The sequence below is a fragment of the Phyllopteryx taeniolatus genome, chromosome 14 (genome assembly GCF_024500385.1).
Source record: "Phyllopteryx taeniolatus isolate TA_2022b chromosome 14, UOR_Ptae_1.2, whole genome shotgun sequence".
Taxonomy (NCBI): domain Eukaryota; kingdom Metazoa; phylum Chordata; class Actinopteri; order Syngnathiformes; family Syngnathidae; genus Phyllopteryx; species Phyllopteryx taeniolatus.
The window spans coordinates 4,245,727-4,272,664 of NC_084515.1; the positions used below are offsets into that span (position 1 = coordinate 4,245,727).

The 26,938-nt window shown below is 40.1% G+C and overlaps 2 protein-coding genes across 10 annotated transcripts in view; one reads left to right on the plus strand and one right to left on the minus strand.

Moving 5' to 3' along the window:
* The first annotated feature begins 7,291 nt into the window (after positions 1–7,291).
* Positions 7,292–26,938, plus strand: part of gk5 (glycerol kinase 5) — a 30,962-nt gene continuing 11,315 nt past the window's right edge. Inside the window, exons 1-12 of one of the 5 annotated variants that reach the window (XM_061796957.1) lie at positions 7,292–7,477; positions 9,160–9,294; positions 16,660–16,753; positions 18,009–18,092; positions 18,180–18,273; positions 18,762–18,893; positions 21,852–21,927; positions 22,127–22,188; positions 22,270–22,343; positions 24,767–24,827; positions 24,966–25,092; positions 25,189–25,293. In XM_061796957.1, the coding sequence (XP_061652941.1) occupies positions 18,076–18,092; positions 18,180–18,273; positions 18,762–18,893; positions 21,852–21,927; positions 22,127–22,188; positions 22,270–22,343; positions 24,767–24,827; positions 24,966–25,092; positions 25,189–25,293 (748 nt within the window). In that variant the 5' untranslated portion in view covers positions 7,292–7,477; positions 9,160–9,294; positions 16,660–16,753; positions 18,009–18,075. Of the gene's footprint in view, positions 7,478–9,092; positions 9,295–16,032; positions 16,583–16,659; positions 16,754–18,008; positions 18,093–18,179; positions 18,274–18,761; positions 18,894–21,851; positions 21,928–22,126; positions 22,189–22,269; positions 22,344–24,766; positions 24,828–24,965; positions 25,093–25,188; positions 25,294–26,938 lie in introns of those variants that run through there. The other 4 variants (XM_061796955.1, XM_061796956.1, XM_061796953.1 and 1 more) reach the window with 4 other exon arrangements.
* Positions 7,899–15,630, minus strand: LOC133488723 (nucleolin-like). 5 transcript variants are annotated; one of them, XM_061796962.1, is made up of 12 exons: positions 15,488–15,630; positions 14,844–14,910; positions 13,505–13,576; positions 13,304–13,427; positions 13,038–13,204; positions 12,746–12,872; positions 12,485–12,636; positions 12,101–12,224; positions 11,892–12,016; positions 11,168–11,294; positions 10,493–10,662; positions 7,899–8,388 (listed from the first exon to the last, which is right to left on the minus strand). In XM_061796962.1, exons 1-12 carry the CDS (start codon positions 15,494–15,496, stop codon positions 8,327–8,329), a joined length of 1,326 nt encoding a protein of 441 aa, XP_061652946.1. In that variant the 5' UTR covers positions 15,497–15,630; the 3' UTR covers positions 7,899–8,326. The 5 variants fall into 5 exon arrangements, with proteins under 5 accessions (XP_061652946.1, XP_061652944.1, XP_061652942.1 ...); XM_061796960.1 differs by lacking the exon at positions 15,488–15,630 and adding an exon at positions 15,027–15,361 and having other exon boundaries at positions 7,899–8,422; XM_061796958.1 differs by lacking the exon at positions 15,488–15,630 and adding an exon at positions 15,027–15,355.

The window sequence follows — 26,938 nt, forward strand, 5'->3', positions numbered from 1 at the left end:
AATGTCTTTTTTAGGGACGTCCCTGCTTATTTCAGCAAGGCAATGCCAACCCACAAGTGTAAGCACAAGTTACAACAATGTGGCTAGGAAAAGAGTACGAGTACTAGACTGGCTTGCCAGCACCTGTCTCCCATTGAAAATGTGAGGCACATTACGAAGTGCAAAGTACGACGACTGAGACCCCGAAGTGTTGAGCAAATTAATTTGTACATCAAGCAAGAATGGGAACGAAATCCACCTGCAAAGCTTCAACAATTAGTGTCCTCAGTTCCCAAACGCTTATGGAGTTATCGTTAAAAGGAAAGGTGATGTCACACAGGTAAACATGCCCATCCCAGCATCTTTGGAACATGTTGCAGGCATCAAATTCAAAATGAGTGAATATTTAAAAAAAAAAAAATTATGTTTCTCAGTTTGAATATTAAATATCTTGTCTTTGTAGTGTATTCAATTGAATATACAGTACCGTAATATGCTGAGGTCACAAATGACAGACAGGCCTGTTGTCCTACTGTTTTTCTCCACAGGCCCACAGAGTTTCAAAGAGACTTTGGAGTCTTACACCTGGCAGTTCAGGGTTATCGCCCTGGCACATCATCAACTGGAGTCTGAACTCTCTTTGCCAGAAGTGCAGTGACTCGCCTGGTGTGCCTTATTCCATACGTAATACATTAGATTTCTTGCACATAACAGCAACGTCCCTCCACAAGACACAAAGTTTATTTGTTTTTTTTTATTACATACTGTGTTTAAATTATTTCTGAGCTTCACATCAAAAGATGTTGTTTTACCTAAACACATAATCTTTTATTTGTTCACTTAAATCAAACACTGTTACTTGCTAAACTCAGCTGCAAAAAAAAAAAAAAAAAAAATGAATATTGCAGACTTTAATGTTACTTGTTCAATGTAGCCTGGATATATTAATATTCTAAATGTGGGTGCACTGCAAAATTGTCCTTAAAAACAAAATTTCATTCATTTCATTTTTTATAGTTTTTTACGTGATCTTATTATAAATTATGTGCCATTGCATATTACTGTGTGTATTCAACATGTCCGTATCTATGTTGGCATGATAAATTACTCAATAACTTAATAACTCAATAACTCAAACAACTGGCATTTCTTCCATCAATGATGTTATTGCACAATTACAGCAACAGTCCACCCCAGAATCCCCCAAAATCATTTTATTTATTTATTAAAATTCTTGTTCTGGAAGTGCTGACTTTACTCTGAGCTTGAAGAATGTCATTTCACAATCTTTTTTTCATCCAAAACATTCAAACACTAGATTTGCTGGGCTCAACAATTGATGACCCTAATTTATTGCCACCAACTTTAATGTCAATTATACCGTAATTAGCCAAGAGATTATTTTCTGTATATGACATTTTAATGATGAGTAATGAGATAAAACATGGATATGGATTTCAACATGACAAAAATGTTCAACTCAAGGAACTGGTGGATGAATTCCAGAGCCAACCAAAATGCATTCCTTTATACACAAATAATGTAGTTACAGGAACATTACATTCAGGAGATTAAGATCTTTAACTACCAAAAATGTTCCACTGGTTTCTGGAAGCCACTTCAGAAGATCAGAAGGATGTTTCAGTATAAACATGAGCAGATACCTTTTGCTTGTTCGTTCTGGTCAAACACAAAAGCTATTTGCGAATTTAACGAGGTACAACCCCAAAAAATACTTAATAATTTGGATGATTATGCCAAATCCAATGGGCCAGGTCATTCTGTTAAATAAATGGAATATATGGAACTGGGGAGAATGATTGGCAGGAGTGCCAGATGTCACAACATTGAGTCATCTTAATTTGTATTGTTATTCATTAGCAAATCTATTTTCATATGGTTCCACATAATAATGAGTTGTTTCCATTTTTACAGATACATTGTTGGGATGTGTAGGGATGCTGCTAATGACAGTGGGGTAAGCATACACGAAAACCACACACATTTGTACACACAGTAATGCCCCCTCTATCGCTGGGGTTCAGTTCCAGGCTTCCCCCGCAATAAATGAAAATCTGTGATATGGAAATACCTTATTTAAATACACCCCAGCATGATTTTATTGGATTTATGGCACTTACATTTTTTTTAAGGTCTTTAAACATACTTTTAAAAAACGTACAATTAGATTTAAACGCATTGAGAGAGGGGAAAAGCAATGGATAATACAAAAAAATATTGTACAAACAGTATAAAATAATAGAGTAACAACTGTAATAACACAATAAAATTTGTGATACGTGAACTGCAATCTAGCGGGGGCTTACTGTATTTTTTTGTTGTTCATGGAATCGAAATTGACTGGTACCAAAGTACATCAGCTTTCTTTCTAAAGTTTTGGAAAACTGTATTATGTAAGTATATCTGTTCCATATGCATTTGAATTTGAATTCTTGAGTTTGAATTTCAAATTTAATTTCAACTCCGAAATTCTAATTCAAATGCCCCAGGATATACTTTTGAAAATTTTCAAAATGTTTAAATTTGCAGTAGCTTGGTATTTTGTGCCAGTGTAGTATATTATAGTGTTGGGGGGCGAAACAGTGCTGTGTGCTTTTTCGCTTATTGTAGTGAATTTCTTCTGTTGGTCTGATAGTTTCTCTCTTTCAGGCCTTGAAGAAAGCTCACAGTGGGATCTCTCTGTCTGAGCTGGAGTCCTCTGTGGCTTCCCCCTTTACCTCCTCAGTTCCAAACATCTATTGCATGCCGTACCTAATCAGGTACTGTCGTACAAATTCAACACGAACGACGATATTCTCCCAGATGCTCAAGTAAAAGACATGCAGTTGGGCGCTTTTCTTGCTGCGCAGATTCTCTCGTCCGCTTAAGTCTGTCATTTATGCACCCTCATGCCAGATACGCAACCTTGGTGGAGCAAGCCCAAAACGTGGGCGTTCCCTGTCAAATCTGGCTTTCCGCGCATTCTCTGGTTAATTTAAGCACTTTTGCTGTAGATCGCGCGAGACGGTCGTACGACCTGCGCCCCGTGAAGGTTAACCATCATACTGCACTTGGAAGTTTGAACTTAGTTACAACATACATCACCGCGCATTGTAAGCCCCTTCCAGAAAGCTATCAAATGTTTGTAGAGACAGATGCTACAAAAGGTCTTTTTAGATTTAAAGTGCACTATATTTTTTTCATGAATTTCAATGACATTAACAAGTCTCAGGAAAACTCCATGCTCCATGATTTACACCCAGCCGGAGAATTTAATGAGTTAGTTCAATGAGTCTATTTGGTGTTTGCACACTCATTCAGAGGTTACGTGTACTGGGTGTTTCAGAAGTGTGGACAGGAAAATATGCGTGGATCAAAGGTGCACAAGCCCAAATAATATTAATGCGCAAATAGGAGAATATAGCTCAAAATGAGACACACAACTGATCCGGTTGTGTGTCATTTTCTTACATAAAGAGAAAGACCAGAGACCCTTTGGCACTATGTAAGTGGCTCTTATGCATTCAAATGAATTATCTTCATTTTAATGGACACATTTTATTTTATTTGTGGTAATTCTGGTGTTTTCCCTTTACTGTCCACAGAGAAGGCGGCGCTGCTCTTGTCACATCGTTCTGTGTGTTCAAATACATAGCCCTCATCAGCATCATCCTGTTCTTGCAGCATGACTCTGCTCTACTCGGTAACTATTCTGCCTCTTCTTTTCCTTTTGGCTTGTCCCTTTAGGGGTCGCATCATCTTTTTCCATGGAAGCCTGCACCCTCCTCTCGAACACCAACTGCCCTCATGTCTTCCCTCACGACATCTATCAATCTTCTCTTTGGTCTTCCTCTAGCTCTCTTCCCTGGCAGCTCCATCCTCATCATCCTTCTACCAATATACTCACTATTTCTCCTCTGGACGTGTCCAAACCATCAAAGTCTGCTCTCTCTAACTTTGTCTCCAAAACATCGAACCTTGGCTGTCCCTCTGATGAGCTCATTTCTAATTTTATCCAACCTGGTCACTCCGAGAGCGAACGTCAACATCTTCATTTCTGCCACCTCCAGCTCTGGTTCCTGTTGTCTCTTCAGTGCCACTGTCTCTAATCCGTACATCATGGCTGCCCTCACCACTGTTTTATAAACTTTGCCCTTCATCCTAGCAGAGACTCTTCTGTCACATAACACACCTGACACCTTCCTCCACCCGTTCCAACCTGCTTGGACCAGTTTCTTCACTTCCTGACCACACTCAGCATTGCTCTGGACGGTTGACCCAGAGTATTTAAAGTCCTCCACCCTTGCTATCTCTTCTCCCTGTGGCCTCACTCTTCCCCCACCACCCCTCTCATTCATGCACATATATTCTGTTTTACTTCGGCTAATCTTCATTCCTCTTCTTTGCAGTGCATGCCTCCATCTTTCTAACTGTTCCTCCAGCTGCTCCCTGCTTTCACTGCAGATCACAATGTCATCTGCAAACATCATGGTCCACGGGGATTCCAGTCTAACCTCATCTGTCAGCCTATCCATCACCACTGCAAAAAGGAAGGGGCTCAGGGCTGATCCCTGGTCCCACCTCCACCTTAAATTCATCTGTCACACCTACAGCACACCTCACCGCTGTTCTGCTGCCCTCGTACATGTCCTGTATTATTCTAACATACTTCTCTGCCACGCCAGACTTCCGCATGCAGTACCACAGTTCCTCTCTGGGTACTCTGGGTGTCATAGGCTTTCTCTAATCTACAAAGACACAGTGTAGCTCCTTCTGAACTTCTCTGTACTTTTCCATCAACATCCTCAAGGCAAATAATGTATCTGTGGTACTCTTTCTAGGCATGAAACCATACTGTTGCTCGCAAATACTCACTTCTGTCCTGAGTCTAGCCTCCACTACTCCTTCCCATAACTTCATTGTGTGGCTCATCAACTGTATTCCTCTATAGTTCCCACAGCTCCGCACATCACCTTTGTTCTTAAAAATGGGCACCAGTACACTTTTCCTCCATTCCTCAGGCATCTCCTCACGCACTAGAATTCTATTGAAAAAGCTGGTCAAAAACTCCACAGCCACCTCTCCTAGATGCTTCCATACCTCCACAGGAATGTCATCAGGACCAACTGCCTTTCCATTTTTCATCCTCTTTAATGCCTTTCTAACTTCCCCCTTACTAATCATTGCCACTTCCTGGTCCAGCACACTTGCCTCATCTACTCTCCCTTCTCTCTCATTTTCCTCATTCATCAACACCTCGAAGTATTCTTTCCATCTAGCTAGCACACTGCTGCCACCAGTCAACATATTTCCATCTTATCCTTAATCACCCTAACCTGCTGCACATCCTTCCCATCTCTATCCCTCTGTCTGGCCAGCCTGCATAGATCCTTTTCTCCTTCTTTAGTGTCCAACCTGGTATACATGTCATCATATGCCTCTTGTTTGGCCTTTGCCACCTCTACCTTTGCCCTGTGTCGCATCTCAATGTATTCCTTTCGCCTCGCCTCGGTCCTCTCAGTTTCCCACTTCTTCTTAGCCAACCTTTTTCCTTGTATGATTTCCTGTACTTTGAGGTTCCACCACCAAGTCTCCTTCTCTCCTTTCCTGCCATAAGATACACCAAATACTCTCCTGCCTGCCTCTCTGATCACCTTGGCTGCAGTGGTCCAGTCTTCTGGAAGCTCCTCCCGTCCACTGAGAGCCTGTCTCACCTCTTCCCGAAAAGCTGCACAACACTCGTCCTGTCTCAGCTTCCACCACATGGTTCTCTTCTCTGCCTTTGTCTTCCTAATCTTCCTCCCCACCACCAGAGTCATCTTACACATCACCATCCTATGCTGTCTAGCCACACTCTCCCCTAACACTACTTTACAGTTGGTAACCTCCTTCAGATTACATCGTCTGCACAAGATGTAATCCACCTGCGTGCTTCTACCTCCGCTCTTGTAGGTCACCCTATGTTCGTGCCTCTTCTGGAAAAAAGTGTTCACTACAGCCATTTGCATCCTTGTTGCAAAGTCTACCACCATCTGTCCCTCCAAGTTCCTTTCCTGGATGCCGTACTTACCCATCACTTCTTCATCACCCCTATTACCTTCACCAACATTTCCATTACAATCTGCACCAATTACAACTCTCTCTCTGTCTGGGATGCTCAGAACTACTTCGTGTAGCGCCTTCCAGAATTTCTCTTTCAGCTCTAGGTCACATCCTACCTGTGGGGCATAGCCACTAATCACATTACACACAACACCTTCAATTTCAAGTTTCAGCCTCATCACTCGATCTGATACTCTTTTCACCTCCAAGACATTCTTAGCCAACTCTTCTTTTAAAATAACCCCAACTCGATTTCTCTTCCCATCTACACCATGGTAAAATAATTTAAACCCTGCCCCTAAACTTCTAGCCTCACTGCCTTTCCACCTGGTCTCCTGGACACACAATATATCAACCTTTCTCCTAATCATCATGTCAACCAACTCCCGAGATTTTCCTGTCATAGTCCCAACATTCAAAGTCCACACATTCAGTTCTAGGCTCTGTGCTTTCCTCTTCTCTTTCTGCCGACGAACCCGCTTTCCACCTCTTCTTCTTCTTTGACTTCGAAGCACAGTAGCTGAATTTCCAACGGCGCCCTGCAGGTTGACGGCGCCGGTGGCGGACATTGTTAACGACCGATCCGGTATGGAATTCTTTGGATGAACGCTCATATTTGTTTGGCAAAGTTTTAAGCCGGATGGCCTTCCTGACGCAACTCTCTGCATTTATCCGGGCTTGGGACCGGCCTACAGTTTGCACTGACTTCTGCCCCCGATAGGGCTGCATTGGTAACTATTCTGCCTCATTTGTACATATTCATGTCTCATGGTGGTGTATTCAACCCTTTTTTAGTACATAAAACAGGTTCATTGTACGTAATGTAGTAATGCTCTATAATTAATACAATGTTCTCCCCCTTGTGATTAATGGAAGCCAAAGCCATACATAACCAAGAAGAAACAGGGCAAAACCCTTTTTTTTTTTTTTTTACATGATGCACATTCGTGTAAGTTGTGCAAGCTTATTGTTTTCAATGGCATAAAAACACACATTCATTTCTGCAGATTGTAGATGCCCGTGTGTCTGTGAAACATGTCCTCTTCAGGTTCTCACCAACTTTGTACTCTAACCCGTTCATATTGACATTGCTTTCTTTGTTGTATTTTCAAGTAAGTAACACGTTTTCCATAATGTCATTAAAAATGTGTGCATTTCTCTCTCTCAGGCTCCTGGTTAGCATGACTACAATACTCTGCATCATTTTTCAACTGGTGTGCCTAGTGAGCCTTAACCCTGCATGGAAGAAGCTGGTGCAGCAAACTCCTGAAACCAGCCTGATCTCCTGCTCGGTGCTCTTCTCAGTTACAGCTCAGATCCTCAAGTGCCTACTCTTCCAGCTTGTGGCTTTCTTCTTTGTGCAACGAAAGAGTTGGTATCAGCCGCCCAAGTCGATGTGAGTAACGCCTCCTAAAGTTTTCAACTAAATCAATGAATCAGTAAAACTATAAACACAACTTGTATTTGAAACAGAAACATTTAAGATGACAGTATTGCCTCAGGTAGTTTCACTACTGATCAGTGGAGTGGAAGGAATCCTGTGATATAATTTTGGTGAAAATATACTGTATGTACACAAACATAAAACCTTTTTTTTTTAAAAAACAAGCCATAGTTTGTTTTTCAAAATATATTTGTTTGCACAGGACATTTCCTTACATAAAAAATTGTCAGAACATCCAGTTAACCAGTGGCAATGTTAGAATACGAGCAAATTGGGCAGCTTGTTTGTTCATTATCTTTTTATTATATAGAGTATGTTTTTTTTAGATTTACCAGTAATATGGCTTGTTCAAGAGAAACACTGTCGAGTCATATTGAGTTGTACAGAATTTTTTTTACTTGAATAAGTCTTGTGACCCATATAGTCTACCTAACAACAAGTGGGCATCAAAACAAATTCACATGCCCAGAAAAATTAATATTTCGTATGTTTCTGTAAATCTGCATTGCTGCAGCTATTTTTAGACATTTGTATTTTCATTCGGGAACTTTTATAAAGAATGATGTTCCCATTAGACGTGAACATTTATATGTGTGTGTGTGTGTGTGGGGGGGGGGGTTTAAAAAACTATAACTACTGATACACACAGTACAGTACAACGTTTTTAAAACATTACAAAATTGTTGCAGGTTATTCAGACAGAAAGGTATTCAAATAAAAACAAAACAAAAAAGTCTTAGAAGACCATATAGGTGATTTGAGCGTCAAATATCCACACGACTGATTTTCCATTCCTGTTATTTACTCCGCTTCCTTTTCCACTTTAACATCACATTGCGTCTTGTCAGCTCCACATCCTTGTCCTGAAAGAAGAGTCCACCAGATACGGTCAACCCACTGCAAATATGGTAGTTATGACAAACCACAAAGCACAATGTGTTAATGCACAGAGCATATCTGCACTGTGCTCTTGCAGTCATTTTTACAGGACGGCCATGCCTTAGAATAGAAGCAACAACAGTGATGAACTTTCTCCATTTATAGACAATTTGTCTAACCATGGACTGATGAACATTAAGACTTCTAGAGATACTTTTGTAACCTTTTCCAGCTTCATACAAGTCTACAATTCTTAATCATAGGTCTTGTGAGAGCTCTTTGAGCAAGGCATGGTACAAATCAGGCAATGCTTCTTGACAAGGGACAATTCTAAACTGGTGTGTGTTTTCTCGTGGCCAGAGCAGCTTTAAGCCACTTCTCCAATCTTGTCTCATTGATGAGACTCCAGGTTATCTTAGACCTGACTCTGATTCGATCTTGTAGAATCCATAGCCTAGATGTTCTCTTACTTTTCCCCCTTCCTGTCCTGTGAATGTTTACGTTAGTTTAAATTTTAAAAAAAAGATATGAAAACACAGAATTATTTGTGCGGTATATGTTTCAGGAAACTGCTTATTCTTTTGATTTAGATGAAGATAGACCAGATTTTATAACCAATTTATGCAGAAATTTAAGACATCCCAAAGTGTTGACATACTTTTTCCTCCACTGCAATTGTATTTTTTGCAGCGTGTACGGTGTGTTCTCCTGCATGAGAATTTAAGGTTCTCACAGTTCTTTTTATACTTTGGCAGGTAATGGTCATTTATGCTTTATTGGCCATCCACCAACCACTGTGCGAAGTTACTGAATACTGCCAGGAACTGTAACACGCTGTCGTATACACCAGTCCAGAGCATCGCATACATGCTCAATGGGTGACACATCTGGTGAGTATGCTGCCCATGCAAGAACTGGGATGTTTTCAGCTTTTGTGTACAATCAACAATACAAAAATGTGTACAGATCCCTTCAACACGGGGCTGTGCATTAGATGATAGTCGAGGATGAAGGGCACAACTCATCAACTCTATGCGAAGGAGATGTGTTGCACTGCATGAGGCAAATGGTAGTCACAAGAGATAGTGGCTGGCTGTCAAACACATTTGAAAATGTTTTTATTTTATTTTTATTAAACGTTTTTTAATATAAACGAAAACAATCCCAGTCACTGTGCTGAAGAGAAGACGGACCTCCATTTTGATAAATGACGTGACGTTCACGACGACGTACACGTCTCACGGCTGTTCCGATTCAATGTCGTGCACATCCTGTATGCACCCGATCGGAATAGACCACATCACATGTAAATGGTTGACCAGAGATCTTCAATCGGAATAACAAAAAAGTCTCCATGTAAGCCTGGCTACTGTGTGGTTGGTCTGCTGAAAACAAGCCCTTCACCTGTCAATCAAATATATGTTAATGTTCGTTATAGCCAACTACTGGATGAATAACGCGTGCCACTGAGGTTATGATTAATAAATAGTTCACGTTCCTGTGTTCGTGTTAATTGGGGGCTAAGAGAGTCCACAACTCGGAGAGGCACTGACGTTTTAAATGACTTTGCCGTGGTGGAGCAAGCTGTTTAGCTCCTTAGCTCGCAGGCTAGCTTGTTAGCTCGCAGGCTAGCTTATTAGCTCGCGAGCTAGCTCATGGCTGGGCGAGGGAACACAACCGTTAACTTTCTCTTAAGTGTCTGTTGTGTGAACGCTGTACTTACTAGCGGATCAACTCGTCGCCGATGTTATGTGTGCTTCGCGGTTCCACTGGGACCACAAGTACTGTTTCTTGACAACAATGTGACTCAAGTAAAAATAAAAAGTAGTCCTCCAAAAAAGTAAGAGTTAAAAGTACACAGTGAAATAATTACTCAAGTACTGAGTAAATAGTATCTTAATTTTTTTTATAACCACAGCAGGAAAGTCAATAAAATAAAAATAACAAAATAAAATGACTCTTTTTTTTGGGGGAAAAAATATGTATAAACCACTTAAAAAAAAAAAAAAAAAAAAAAATACATTTCAACGTGTTCCTGTACAGTAAATGAGTATTTTTTACTACAAAAAAAGTGTACACAGTCTGTACCTGCTTTGTTTGCTCCCAATATGCTGGCACCCCGCCCACCTGGATGACCTCTTTTCACTTTGGATCGTGCATAATACACGCTGACTTTGCTTCCATTGATCTCGCTGTCCTCCATGGCCTCTTTGGCAGCTGCACACATTTCTTCACTCTCATACTCCACAAAACCGAACCTAATGAAAAACAACACACAATGTGTAGCACAGACTAAAGGTGACCAAATGTGTCTAGTATAGCAGAGAGTTCTTTTGATTTTTTTTCCATGTTATTGTTAACATGAAACATACACTAAGCTAGTAGGGGCAAACTGTCGGCGCATTCCATGTCGCTAAGATAGTGGGGCAGTGTCATCGCATTCCATGTTTGTGGACTGCAGGTCGTAAACCAAAATAACAAGAATGCCTGCACATTGTGCTGCGGACAGTCTCACTACATGTATTTTATTATTGGGTTGAAAAATGTTGATTTACTTTTTTACTTAAGAACTTTTATCTGCATACTTTTGTACTTTCACTCAAGTAACGGAATGGCTTCAGTACTTTTACCAGAGATTTTTTTATTGCACAAGTATTAATACTTTTACTTAAGTACTGAATACTAGTACTCTTGACATCTCTGGCACAGACTAAGACGTGTCACATCCATTTTTTTTTGTAAGAGATACACAATGCAACTTACCCTTTTGACTCTCCTGTCTCTTTATCTGTGGCAACTCTTGCACAGAGACACCCCTCAAAAGCACCTTGAAGAATCTCTGCAGTTGTCTTCTCACCAAGTCCCCATACAATCAGTGTTTTTGACTCCACTAAGAAAAGAAAGAAACAGAGCTGCAATGTTCCTGCTCTCAGTCAAAGCAGGCAAGAGTCTTGGGATGCATTTACAACGTGGGTCTAAGTGCACAATTTTGATTTAGTGCTTTCAAATGATCCTGATCCAATATGACTATATTTACATTTACATAACATAAAAACAAGAAAACCAGCCAGTATCTGGTGTGACCAACATTTTCCTCACATAAAACTGCAAATTTTAGTCTTCTATTGTGGGCCGCCTAAGGCACATCTATGCGATAAGCATGCCGTCTGCATCTTAATATGCCACGCCTGTAACACATACTATTTAGTTGGCCTGGACTGACTCTTTCTCCCAATTATTTAAATACAGCATTATGGCAGTACTTCACTGGTTGCTTCTGGCTACTTTTTCCTGATTTCACTCATTCACTGCCACTCCTCCATGTTTCACTGCCAGCCCTCCATGTTAACATGGATATTTGAATTCAACAGCCGTCAATGGCAGTGAACATATGCTTTCAATGTTTACTTTTTTGTTTTGGTAGATGTGTATATAATACAATACCCTTTCATATAAATACCCAATACCCTTTCATATAAATACATACCTCTTCCAATCTCTGGCCTTTCACAGAATTCGACTCTCACCCGCCTCTTTCGGACGTTCACATTTTTGGTGGCATTTAGGGCTTGTTGAGCATCTGCCACAGTGGCAAACTCCACAAAAGCATATCTGTAGGTCATTGGACATCAGATGTTGACATTCATTTGCATAAAAGAAAAAAAGAGAGAGAGAGAGAAAATAGTGTACACTTACCCTTTCGCTTTGCCATCCTTGTTTGGTATAGCAATAGTGACAGCTTTCTTAAAGACTTTTTTAATGTCATCTTCCTTGACTTTGAAAGGAAGGTTGCTTACAAAGAGTGTGGTGTTTGGACAAACTTCAAATAAAAAAACGGGAAAAGCAACATTTTATGGGTTATAAACATATACTACACACAAAAAGTAAGTGGATATTTCTGTGACTCTTCCAGTCTCTCAGTAAGTCTGTTGCAACCTGCTGATGAAACTGTAAGACTTTCCTTGGAGAAGCGCCTGTCTTTAGAGTGTCATCAGCAGGTTGCAACAGCAACAGAGAGACTGAAAGAGTCAGTAGCTTGTCGTCGTAAACAAGACCTTTTAGGTACTGCACAGAAATTACCTTCATTGGTTGTTTTTTTGTCTGCATTTTTGTAGCTGTTGCCCACTCCGACAGAGTCAATAATGAGAAGCCTGTCTTGGATCTTGGCTCCTTGCTTGAATTCCCTCATTTTACTAGCAACTCTTTCATTTTTAAACTCCAAAAAGGCAATACTGTTGATAAAGACAAATTTAACTTAGTGTTGAGAACATAGAGCTCGATACTATTATTTCGATAATACAAGTTTCACATTAGTAAGAATGATTATTGACGAAAACCCACCCTCTGTCTGGGTTCTCAGCCTCACCAGGAAACCTGATTTTAATTGCTTTAGGAAAAATCTCCCGGATGTCTCTCCTTGTTGCGTTATATGGGACATTCTTCAAAAACAAGCATCTTGCATCTCTACCTGACAATAAAAATGGTCAAATGAAGGTTTCTGGACTTTGTTTCAGAGACTGCTTTTCATTAAGGCAAGAAAAACAAACATTCATATTGTTGTTCTTTAAATTAAAGAATAGAACCAAACATCTAACGGTTTGTACACAGAAGCACAACAGTCAGAAGCACTTACTACCTTTCTTGTCCAGCTTTGGAGCCTTCACCTTCGTTTTCACATAATCCACCGTTTTGACCTTTGGTTTAGCGATAGTCACTGGCTGACCAAGAATCATCTCTCCATCCAGTGACAAGGCTTTAGTCACATCGAACTCAGAGGCCAAATCAATAAATGCATGTTTTCTTTAAAAAAATAAATAATAATAATAATACATAAATAAAACAATACTGTTAAAAAAAACTTATAATTAAATCATCTACTGTAAGTAAAGAGCTACTCACCTGGATGGAGCTAATCTGATGTCTTGTACAAGAAGACTTTGTGTCATGAAGTAGTTTTCTAATGAACTATTGACTTCTTCAAATGTTTTGGACTTGTTTAAGTTGCCAACAAACACACAATAGCCTATAAAAACAGGCAACACGTTTCAAAGGAACTTTCCAAACAGAAAATGTCATTGTGTCTCTAATAAGAGTCCATACCATCATTGATGCGTTTAGTTTTCTTGGACGGTGAGGTTTCTCCCGTAGATTCTGCTTTGTGCTTGCCTTTTACTGAAACAGATCAAAGTGACATTTGTACATAAATCGTTAAGATAGACAGTGTTTTGGTGTATCCTGTAAGTCCACACAGGTTGGTTAAAAGCCACCAGTAAATAATACTTTGTAATGACTATATTTGTCAACAAAGGCATGTTAACCAAAAATTAACTTAAAAAGAAAAAGTACAGTAAATGTACAATTAAATTTTTACAAACTTCCTTTTTTAATGGAATTTTGGATAATAGTACTTTTCACTTTGTCCTTCAAAACAAGATTATAAGCCTAGGTTGCACAAGCAAACTCAAGCAATGGACATTGTTTGGCTAGAAGCACAGGCTCAATGAACACCGGTGTTGCCACAGTTACCTTGAAAAAGTAACAGTTACTTTACTGATTACTTGAGCTTAAACGTAACTTAGTTACTTTACTGATTACTTGATTTCAAAAGTAACTTAAGTTAGAAAAAGGTAACGTTTTCATTACTTTCAGCAGCTGCCACGTGGCAGGAATATCACTTGATCCACGGTACAAAAAAAAGCATTAGCTTAACTGTACCAATTACTTGGTAATGTATGCTACACAAGTTACAGAATGATGTCATCAATATGAACCAATAACTTAAATATTAGTGTAGTTGAAGCCCCATTAAATCATCACTTAGTGCAGACTTGACATGACAACACAGTACAGTAAGTACCTAAATGTAAACAAGCACACCATTCTCAGTAAACTTCTGTAATCTTAACTGATAGATAGAGAGATGGATGCCAATGGTGGTCCATGAAGGCAATTGTGTGTGTGCGTGCGTTTGTGCATGCGTGCGTGTACATAAACGTGAAAGTGAGTGGCGGTTTGATATTGGGGGCATACAAACACACACACACCATTGCTCCCACCATTGTAATTTTGATGCAAAGAGCGAGAAAAGGGGACAAGATTACGCAATTGTCTAACTAGCAAAGCTGCGGGTGATTGCCGGGGGGGGGGGGGGAGAAGCATTTACTTACGTGACGTCAAACCAGCTCACGGTCCAGACTACAATGAAGTTGAAACTTCTCACTTTTCATTGTGAATATTATTTAAGTATTGTAAGTCCTTCAGTGAGACAGTCCTTAACCTCCATGACCGATTTATGATGTAACACGTTCTTAATTTAACATATTATCTATGTTTTTCACATTAGTGACCACATATTCTGTCCTAACACTTCCTCTGGAGAAATAATCCATCTGTTCTTATGAGACTTACAGTTATTGGGATGGGTATCTTGGTTACTCACTTGTGACGTTAGTGTCTTCATCGTCATTCTTCAGAACCTTACTTGGTGTCTTTTTAGATCTTGTGCCCTGCGTTAGACACACCAACAAATGTTATCACTACAGTATAGGTATGTTATGACAGTAATTCAGGAAAGTATCTAATTTAAATTAATTGGTCCGAAAAGTATATATTTACTACAAACATGGCATCTCCTTGTTGTTGATTTATTCATGCTAGCAAGGTAGCATAGTGACAGGCAGGGGAAAAAAATTAACTCTAAACTCTTCATTTTTGCTTGATGGTGTACTTGGGATTTTTCTAATGTAAAATATCATGTACCATGGCTCAATAAAGGTTGGGAAATACATCACAAAACCTAATGTTAAAAAAAACAGGACTGAAAGACAATGCTCTGTCTACAACAAACGAAATTTACTGTAAAGACAACACAAAGACGGGTTGGACCTCCTCGAAAAATTCTAAATGATTGTTAGTGTCGAATTTTAAATGTAGTGTAGTGCTTTTAGTTGAGCAAGAACTGAACAGAATGAAACAGTGTCGCTGTACAAGTAAAGCAAACACGTAATCGCTGACTTATTTGTCAGCGATTACGTGTTTGCTTGGCAAAATCATTGTCGGTGAAAAAGGAAGTAATATATTTACCTTCACCATTTTTATACAGCAAGTCGGTGACACACGTGCGCGCTAGCTAATGTTTCATACTACGCATGCCCATGAGGCATACGGGTGCCCAAAAGGCCAGAAGGGGTTCGCGCATAGATAAAATTTAGGTAGCTCAATACGCCCCTTTGATCTGCGTGTCTACAGGAAAGCGAAACTAGTGGGGGCGAAGTGTCGTCACATGCCACATATGTGCACGGCACAAAAAAAATTCAAATAAAATAAATATGACATGGATGCCTGCACATTGTGCTGCATAACGCCACAAAATTAAAACAAGGGAAGTGGGAATATCCTTTCACAGCAATACAAATATTCGGTATCGTAATTCAAATGTTCTGTGTTAAACACCCATTCTGTGGCGTTGACAAAAAAAAGTAAACCTCATGAAAATTGGCTGTAAAATAACCAATTTAGGAGTTGTTTTCGATGAACATGCATTGCCTTTGATGGAACTATTGCCCCTACAACATGGCTGCTACGTAGGCACGTCGCTGTGCTCGGCTTCTACGGAGCGCTGGCGAATCTAGTCTTATCTTTATAGTTGAGTTGAGTTTGTGGGATATCTGAGTCAAGACACATTTTCGGCTTGTTTGTTGTTGTAATAACGCCACCACTCCCAGCTGTAACTGTATCAATTTAGATTTCCGAGTACTTTATTTTTACGAGTTTAGCAAGTTAACGTAAAATTGGAACCTATTAATGGTTCCACGTTTAGATACAGACTTGAAGATTTGGACCCAGTCACATGAACGAGGCTCGTTATAGTACAACTTGGTATCTATTCCTATCTAGCTACCAAAATGTCGCTTTGTATCGTTTGCGACGCTGTGTGGATGTTTGGTAATGGAAGCTTGTGACCGAAGTCCGAAGGTTGAGTCACAGCTTCAGCGACACAACACACATACAAATACGATGGATTCTTGCTGTAAACGACACTGATGTCCTGCAATGGGGACCCCGAGGAATGGTATGAATAAGGAGAGATTTATTTTGTCTGTGGACGTGGGCACGACTTTGATCAGATGTCACGTGTATGACAAGAAGGCAGAAATTCGTGGCTCGTCCTGTACAGAGGTACAGTGTCCACTTTCCTCCAGCTACTGTCACGCAACGTGTCATGCACTCTTGTTAATGTTGTATTCTGTATTTAGGTGGTCCCGTTGTATCCAGAGGAAGGCCATGTGGAACTTGACCCAGACAGATTGTGGAAAAGCTTAATCTATGTGGTGAAGGGGGCTGTAAAAGGTACTGCTGGTTTCCTACATCCCTATTAAAACCATCACCAAGAAACTGGAAATTGTCATGGACCAGTGGTGGGAAAGTACATTTTAGTTAAGAGTTATCTGTACTTAAATAAAAAAAAAAATAATTCTGAGGACTTTCTACTTTAGCTCCCTACATTTGAAAACAAACATTTGTACTTTCTAGTCCCTACTTTTTTAATCGACCACTAATTAATTAATTGACTAACTAACTAATTAATTGACAAGTGTTTTGATCATCGAATAATCTATTAGAGAGCTTGTTTAACTTAAAATTGTTGTTTGAGTATGTTTGTTTGTACAGTACATTCACCCAAATGCCACAAAACCCACTGAACAATGCCTCACTGTGCAATACTGAACCCAGTTGCAAAAGCAACTCGAGACTTTCCATCCATCCATCCACGGGGGTGCCGGACCCTATCCCAGCCATCTTCGGGCAGGAGGCGGAGTACACCCCGAACTGGTCGCCAGCCAATCGCAGGGCACATATAAACAAACAACCATTCGTGCACACATTCACACCTACGGGCAATTACAAGTCTTCAATCAACCTATCACGCATGTTTTGGGGATGTGGGAGGAAACCGGAGTGCCCGGAGAAAACACAGGGAGAACATGCAAACTCCACACAGGCGGGGCCGGTATTTGAACCCCGGTCCTCAGAACTGTGAGGTAGATGTGCTAACCAGTCGTCCACCGTGCTGCCAACTCGAGACTTTATGAAAGAAAAATAGATTGGATAGTCTTTAAAGGGCAAGTCAGTCACTAGATCTCAACCCAGTAGAGCGGGCCTTTCACTTGCTGAATACAAAAGCAATAAACAAGCAGCAACTGAAAGTAAAAGTAGCATCTCCAGGAAGGAAACTGAAAATTTGCTCATATTCATGTTGTCGAGACTTTAGACAGTCATTGACTCTCCAAGGATTTATATCTATGTATTGGTAATGTAAATAGCTCTAATCTGCATAAAATGGTTGTAAGATGAATGTCAACAACTTATTTAAAATCCATTGTGGTAGAGTGTTTTTAAAAAAATACATTAAAAAAAACATAAGAGCTCTGTCATTTCCCCAATACTTCTGCAGCTAACTGTAAATAAGTTAAAGTTGAAAAGATCAAATAAAAAAAAATAGCCTACACTGAAATTGTGAATTGAATGTTCAGCTTTCAGAAGAATGTAATACAATAAAGGACTAGCGCACAATCATACTCCGTTCCTGTGTTGCACAATCTAGATGCCGGAGTCCAAATGCATCAAATGGAGGCTCTGGGCATCTCTACTCAGCGAGCTACCTTCACGACATGGGACAGGTGATTCTGTATGACCTGAGAATCTTTACAGTACTCACAGCATCACTTTATTTACTTGTGTACTCTTTTTCACATCCTTACTTTCCCTTTCACAGGAGAACTGGTGTTCCTTTCCATAATTTCATCAGCTGGCAAGACCAGAGAGCAGCAGACCTGGTAACGTCATGGAACAGATCATGCACCTTGAAAGTGAGTCTCATTCTGCTTTGCTGATTTGTATCTGCAATTTCACTCAAAAGAGTCTTAACACCATTGGCATTAAATCTTTCTCCATTAAATACATTTAAAAAACATACAAGTAAGGTGCATTATTTTCAGTTATCATTGGTTAATTTAGTATTTTCATTAGTCACTTCACAACTTTGAGATATAGGAACAAGTTATTTTGATAGCCTGTCCAGTATTTTTTTTTCTTCACAATAAAAGCACTATGCAAGTTAATAGGAGGGATATCAAAACAGTATTGTATATCCTGTAATTGACAAAAAAAAAAGAAATTGTACTTTTTTATTTTTTTATTTTTATTTTTTTTACTTAAGAACATTTCTAGGTCTGTACTTTTCTTAAGGAGTTGAAACAGTACTTCTACTTGTAAGAGTCTTTTTTTTTTTTCACACAAATATCTGTACTTCTATTTTAGTACAGAGTGCGAGTACATTTGCCAACTCTGCCTTTAGGCAATCCATGGCGTGATGAAAGTTCTGCACTTCGTGACCAGGCAGAAGCGGTCACTTGCAGCGAGTCTGATTGTCTTCTCCACTCAACATGTCACCTTCCGCCTCGTTTGGGCCCTCAAACACTACAAACAGGTGAGTGTACCTGTATGTGAGCGTTAAAACAATAATGCACTGCGTAGTAAACATAATGCCTCGTGTGCGCTGTTCCAAAATCTGTAGTTAAACTAACATGGACAAGTTACATTTTCTTATTAGCACTTTCACAAATATTTAAATATACAATTACCAACGGTATTTAGCTACATGAGGGGGTTACATTTTAGAAAAGCATAAAGTGTGATCAACCCAAACCCATTTAAAGACAAGTTTTTACACAGCTCTTGTACAACCCCAATTCCAATGAAGTTGGGACGTTGTCCATCCATCCATTTTCTGAGCCGCTTCTCCTCACTTGGGTCGCGGGCGTGCTGGAGCCTATCCCAGCTGTCATCGGGCAGGAGGCGGGGTACACCCTGAACTGGTTGCCAGCCAATCGCAGGGCACATAGGAACAAACAACCATTCGCTCTCACAGTCATGCCTACGGTCAATTTAGAGTCTCCAATTAATGCATGTTTTTGGGATGTGGGAGGAAACCGGAGTGCCCGGAGAAAACCCACGCAGGCACGGGGAGAACATGCAAACTCCACACAGGTGGGTCCGGGGATTGAACCCGGGTCCTCAGAACTGTGAGGCTGACTATCTAACCAGTCGGCCGCCTTGGGACGTTGTGTTAAACATAAATAAAAACAGAATAAAATGATTTGCAAATCATGTTCAACCTATATTTAATTGAATACACTACAAAGACAAGATATTTAATGTTCAAACAGATTAACTTTATTGTTTTTAGCAAATAATCATGTACTTAGAATTTCATGGCTGCAACATGTTCCAAAAAAGCTGGGACAGGGTCATGTTTACCACTGTGTTACATCACCTTTTCTTTTAACAACATTCAATAAACATTTGGGAACTGAGGACACTAATTGTTGAAGCTTTGTCGGTGGAATTCTTTCCCATTCTTGCTTGATGTACCACTTCAGCTGTTCAACAGTCCAGGGTCTCCGTTGTCGTATTTTACGCTTCATAATGCGCCACACATTTTCAATGGGAGACAGGTCTGGACTGCAGGCAGGCCAGTCTAGTACCCCCACTCTTTTACTACGTGCTGAATGTGGTTTGGCATTGTCTTGCTGAAATAAGCAGGGGCGTCCATGAAAAAGACGTTGCTTGGATGGCAGCGTATGTTTCCCCAAAACCTGTGTGTACCTTTCGGCATTAATGGTGCCTTCACAGATGTGTAAGTTACCCATGCCATTGGCACTAACACAGCCCCATACCATCACAGATGCTGCCTTTTGAACTTTGCGTCCATAACAGTCCGGATGGTTCTTTTCCTCTTTGGCCCGGAGGACACGACATCCACAATTTCCAAAAGCAATTTGAAATGTGGACTCGTCGGACAACAGAACACTTTACCACTTTTCATCAGTCCATCTTAGATGAGCTCGGGCCCAGAGAAGCCGGCACCGTTTCTGGGTGTTGTTGATAAATGGCTTTTGCTTTGCATAGTAGAGTTTCAAGTTGCACTTACGGATGTAGCGCCAAACTGTATTTGCTGACATTGGTTTTCTGAAGTTTTTCTGAGCCCATGTGGTGATATCCTTTACACATCGATGTCGGTTTTTGATGCAGTGCCGCCTGAGGGATCGAAGGTCACGGGCATTCAATGTTGGTTTTTGGCCTTGCCGCTTACATGCAGTGATTTCTCCAGATTCTCTGAACCTTTAGATGATATTATGGACCGTAGATGATGAAATCCCGAAATTCCTTGCAATTGTACGTTGAGGAACATTGTCCTGAAACTGTTCGACTATTTTCTCACGCACTTGTTCATAAATAGGGGAACCTCGCCCCATCTTTGCTTGTGAATGACTGAGCAATTCAGGGAAGCTCCTTTTATACCCAATCATGGCACCCACCTGTTCCCAATTAGCCTGTTCACCTGTGGGATGTTCCAAACAGATGTTTGATCAGCATTCCTCAACTTTCTCAGTCTTTTTTTCCACCTGTCCCAGCTTTTTGGGGACGTGTTGCAGCCATAAAATTCTAAGTTAATGATTATTTGCTAAAAACAATTACATTGTTACATTAAATATCTTGTCTTTGTAGTGTATTCAATTACATATAGGTTGAACGTGATTTGCAAATCATTGTCTTTTTTTTTCCTACTGTTTTTATTTATGTTTAACACAACATCCCAATTTCATTGGAATTGGGGTGGTATTTCCCTCACAAGATTGATGAATTGATAGCGAGACATAATGTTTTGGCTGGTAAATGTATACACTGTATGCCATCTTGCTCCATTACAACTTTCTAAATCATAACACACAAACCAAGCATACTATTTTGTGTTGGTATAAAGCAGAGATTAGTTGCACAGTGTCACATTCAAGATTGAAAAAGACAAGATTCATAAACACGTTTCCTAAATTTGTTGACAACAAACTATTTGTCAAGCAACACTTCAGTAGACTGTGCTAATGTGATGTGTCAATACAAAATTCTATTCCTCCATTTAAGGTTCATAATATTACCCCCAATTGAATGTCGATTCAAACAGCAATGCACATAAAATGTAATTTCCCCTAAACATATTCACTGTTGCTGTTTGGCGGCACGGTGGCCGACTGGTTAGAGCGTCAGCCTCACAGTTCTGAGGACCCGGGTTCAATCCCCGGCCCCGCCTGTGTGGAGTTTGCATGTTCTCCCCGTGCCTGCGTGGGTTTTCTCCGGGCACTCCGGTTTCCTCCCACATCCCAAAAACATGCATGAATTGGAGACTCTAAATTGCCCGTAGGCATGACTGTGAGTGCGAATGGTTGTTTGTTCCTATGTGCCCTGCGATTGGCTGGCAACCAGTTCAGGGTGTACCCCGCCTCCTGCCCGATGACAGCTGGGATAGGCTCCAGCACGCCCGCGACCCTAGTGAGGAGAAGCGGCTCAGAAAATGGATGGATGGATGTTGCTGTTTCTTTCTTCTTAGGTTGCTCAAGCAGTGGCAGATGGAAACTGCTGCTTTGGAACAATTGACACCTGGCTCTTGTTCAAACTCACAAAAGGTAGGTCTGCTATTTTCACATCATTCTCCCATGAGACCCACCCCTCTGCAAATTTCCCCAAAATTCAGTGCAATGAGTTGCATGATATTGTTCAGCTGGAGTTCAACATCTAATTACTAAATTCTTCACAAACGTGTCAAACGATCACATCATGAAAAAAAAGAACAATCATCTCTTTGTGTCACCTGATCTCCACCAGGTCTGATTCATGCCACAGACTACTCAAATGCAAGTTCAACCGGGATTTTTGATTCCTATCAGGTCTCGTGTAAACTGTAATTTTGTTAATTTTATTTTTGGATGAATTTGTTTTGTATCCTTGTGATGGTTTTCTATTCACAGATGTGTTGGAGTCAGTTACTTTGCTCTCTGGTCTCCCTGCCGCTCTCTATTTTCCCCAAAGTAGAAAATACAGGGTGAGTAAATCAGTTTTAGAGTCAGTGGGCATAACATTAGTTACATCTACACATCTAATGAGATCCAACCATCGGTCAGTTCTGTACCGCTTTTCCTGTTCTGGGTCAGGGCGAAGCTGGAGTCTTTCCCAGTTGAATCTGGGGGGCAAAAGAGACAAAGTCAATAAAAGAGAACATAGAGACAGACAACCATTCCTATTCACATTTGCAGCTCCAGTGACGGAGCAGGAATTGATCCCACGTTGGCTACACTAAAGTCAGTCGTGTACCGCTACAGCACCCGTGACTACTAATGAGCTCCGATACAAAAATTCTGTCCTTACAAAGATAACGGTGCTCAGTTTTAATTGATATTAGTTTCATCCCATTTACCTCCATGACAGTTAACATATTGGAGGAAGCTAATACTTTACTGACAGTGTCAATAAAAATAGCTTTATTACATTTGTTAGATCAGCTATTTTTTCATACAGCTCTTCTATTGGATCTCATTAGATTGTCTTTCTAATGTTGTGGCTGGTGTATATTTTGCCACACTATAACCTTAACAAGTGAGCATTGTTTGACCATCTCAAAACTTTTGAATGCAAATGTCCAACTGTTCAATTTTGCAGCACTTTTTGCACAATTTGCTGTTCTCCAACAAGGAGTTGAACGACAAAATTCAAACAGTTTTTTTGTCCATGAATGGACCAATAAATGTCCTGCTTCAATTAAAATTGGTATTTAAACAGTCTTCTTCATCATGCGGTTCACATTTTGACATCATGACACCGACTCGGCACCTAAAAATTGATCAACAGTACTTCACCATTGCAAGGCTTGCTATTAGCAGGTTCAACAGAGATAAAGAGAGACTGGAGGAGTCATAGAAAGACATATAACTCAACATATGTGGACATTTTCATGGACTAAACACCTTTTGTGAATGTAGCCATTCAGCTCCTTGTAAGAGAACACTTGTGCAAAATTTACTCAAATATTGAACACTTGGACATTCTATTGAAAGGGTTAGAGAAGGTCAAACTAAGTTAACCTGTAAAGATTCTAGCGCATTTCAGGTTCATCCTGAAAGTTCACCCAAAAGCCCAATATCCCTGTTTATGAGTAGTGTGTTTTGTGCTTTCACAGTAGAAGGAATGAGGAAATAGAAACGACACCTGTAGACTGTTCCACCTCCCAATTGTAAAGAAATGTACCTCAGGAAAGCAAAGTTGTACTTCTTAGTAGAGATGTCCCAATCTGATCACGTGATTTTCACCTGATCGAGATTGGTTGAAGAAGATCGGCTTTATGCATTTTCTAACATTTTAAATGTCATAACGTGACAAAATAATCCAGAGGTGCAAAGATCTTTCCAAATGGAACGGTAATAGCTTCATTTTATATTAAACAATGTAACTTTCCGGGGTATTTTTAGTAACAGTATAATATAAGTGACGGAAAGTGACACACAGACTCTGTGTGTTCGGTCTGTGCGTATGTGCGTGGGTGACACTCACACACAAATTAATGTTTTATCGCGACGTTCTTCTATCCATCCATCCATCCATCCATTTTCTGAGCCGCTTCTCCTCACTAGGGTCGCGGACGTGCTGGAGCCTATCCCAGCTATCATCGGGCAGGAGGCACCCTGAACTGGTTGCCAGCCAATCGCAGGGCACATACAAACAAACAACCATTCACACTCACATTCACATCTACGGGCAATTTAGAGTTGTCAATTAAGCTACCTTGCATGTTTTTGGGATGTGGGAGGAAACCCACGCAGGCACGGGTAGAACATGCCAACTCCACACAGGCGGGGCCAGGGATTGAACCCCAGTCCTCAGAACTGTGAGGCAGACACTCTAACCAGTCGTCCGCCGACGTTCTTCTATTCTTTTTTATGTATTTATTTTATATACTGCAAACGTGTAGCTCCATGCATGCATCACACCACACTGACCCAAAGAGTCCAAGGCCCCCACCGTAGGAACAGCAGCAGCAGATAGTAATTTTTTCCCTCTGACTGTCGGAGATGAAATCAGACTGAAATTTTCCTTTTTTTGGTCAATTAGGATTACCAAAATGATTTCTATTTGCTAAATATATATTGTTTTTTATTTTAATATTAGTATTTTACTTGTTACTCATGTATTTTTTGGTTGTTCATTTAAACATTAAAAGTTGAGTTTTAGTAGATCCCGCTTCTTGCCCAGAGTCAGTTGGGATAGGCTTCAGCACGGCCGCGACCCCTGTGAGGATAAGCGGTACGGAAAATGGATGGATGGAGTTTTGGTAGTTATATGTATCTGATCGGGACTCTGTACTTAAAGTTACTTAAAATGAAAAAATGGGTGCAAAAAAATGTGATCGTGACATCCCTACTTCTTATTATAGTGTGAGATGATGTATGTTTGTTCTCTCCTGTTGCACTCCAGCCATGAATTTGGTTCCACAGACCCGTCCATCTTTGGGATATCCATTCCCATCATGTCAGTGGTGAGTTGGTATCACACCCTCTGTTATCGTTGCGATTACGATACGACGTCATATCAGTGTCCTTATTGTCCTCGTTACGTGAGACCGTGTTATCTTGCCAAGTATAAACCCGTTATTAAGAAATACTTCACGCTGTAGATGGCGGACCAACAGGCTGCCATGTTTGGAGAGTGTTGCTACAGTGTGGGTGATGTGAAGATCACCATGGGAACAGGCACCTTCATGGACATCAATACTGGCAGCACACCTCACACATCTGTAAATGGTAACGTAAAATACAGAAGAAAGTACAATACAAGCATACAATCTACTGTATGCTCATGTCAGGTCTGTAACAACCAGATGTGGGTCTTCTTGTTAGGTCTCTATCCGTTAATAGGGTGGAAGATTAGCAAAGAAGTGGTGTATCTGGCTGAGGGTAACGCAGCAGACACCGGCACCGCTATCAAATGGGCTCAGTCACTGGGTGAGTGATGAGATGTTTGGAAATGACTGTAATTGCTTGGGATAAAAGTGGAAAATCTGCAAAAGGGAAGCAAAATCCCATATTTTCTTCTATATTCACTTCCTCTTGCACCTGTCAATGACAGTGAATGAGTTGTTGTTTATTTGGTATTGTTTAATAATTAAACAATACCAAATAAACAAATACTCGGTTAATAAACAGTAATCGGAAAAAAATATTTTGCAATGAACTTTAATGCAAATCTGATTAATTGATGGAATGATCGATAGGATAATTGGTTAAAAAATAATCGATTATGACAGTTCTAATGCAGATATTTACTGTAATTATGAGATTACTTCTGTATCAGCGTAGTTTAGTAATAGTTCTATTTTGAATTACGTCATCGCCATAAGAATGGAACTCTGAACTTGGTACTTGGTTATGTCTCCTGGTTACGGTGCTCTAACCTGAAGCCGTGCCAAGCGTAGCACAGCTGTCATTGCAAATGAATGCCATCATAATAAGACACCCACGGTAAGGTGGGATCCCAAACGATGCCATTCCAGACAAACAAGTTTTTCCATTTTTAAACATGTCACTATCTAGACTACAGCAGAGCTGTCATACTCAAGGAGAACCGGCCCTCCTGGTAAAAGCGCACGTTTGCGATCGTTTTTCCTTGACTTCAAAACTAGTTATCCATTATAAAATGATAATAATCTAATGCAGTGCATTTGGCAATTATTAATGTTCCCACACAGAACATATTAGGCAAGGGACAAGAAGTTGAACTGCCTTGCAATCTAGCCCAACAAACACAGTGCAGCTCAGCTTCTGGCTAGCAGACATCATGGCTAGCGACATGCTGTTGGCAGAACGTCAAATTTATTGACTCATTCAAAACAGCATCATGCCAGTGTGGATATTGTACAAAGGCAACTTACAGCAGCTCTCCCAGGGTTTTCATGGAGCCAAAGCAATAACAAATGCCATTGTTAGTGCTTTAATAAGCCACACTATTCCTATTGCACTTGTCTACATCCTTCATTTTCTTAGAGACAAATGATTGATGTCGCACTTTACAAAAACAAAATATTTGAGCTATTTATGTTTCATTTTAAAAGTCATTCAATCTTTTCCTGTTTACAATAAACGCAAGCAGTGTGTTTTGGATTTTTTACCTTATCGTAACAAATGTGAATCAAACACAACCAAAACCTTAAAACTAAGGTACTGTACATACCGAAGTAAGATTTTATTTTGTATTTTTTTCATATCGTGCCACCCTTAGTGAATATACAGCTACGTGGTTTCTGCATTATAGACAGTTCTCTGAGGGCAACCATAACTACAATGTGGCCCACGATGAAAATAAGGACAGCGCCATGAAAACGTATTGGCAACCTTCTCAAATTCTTAGATTTTTGCATTTTTCCACTTTGTTTAAGATCATCAAACAAATCTAAATGTCAGACAAATATAACCCAAGTGAACTTAAAATGCTGTTGTTGTTTTTTTTTTTTGTTTTTTTTTTTATGAAGAGAAAACAAAACTATTCAAAGTTACCTGGCTTGGGGTGAAAAAGTAATGGCCCCCTAAACCTAATAACTGGAAGAACCATCCTCAGCAGCAACAACTGAAATCAAGTTTTCTAAAACTGGCA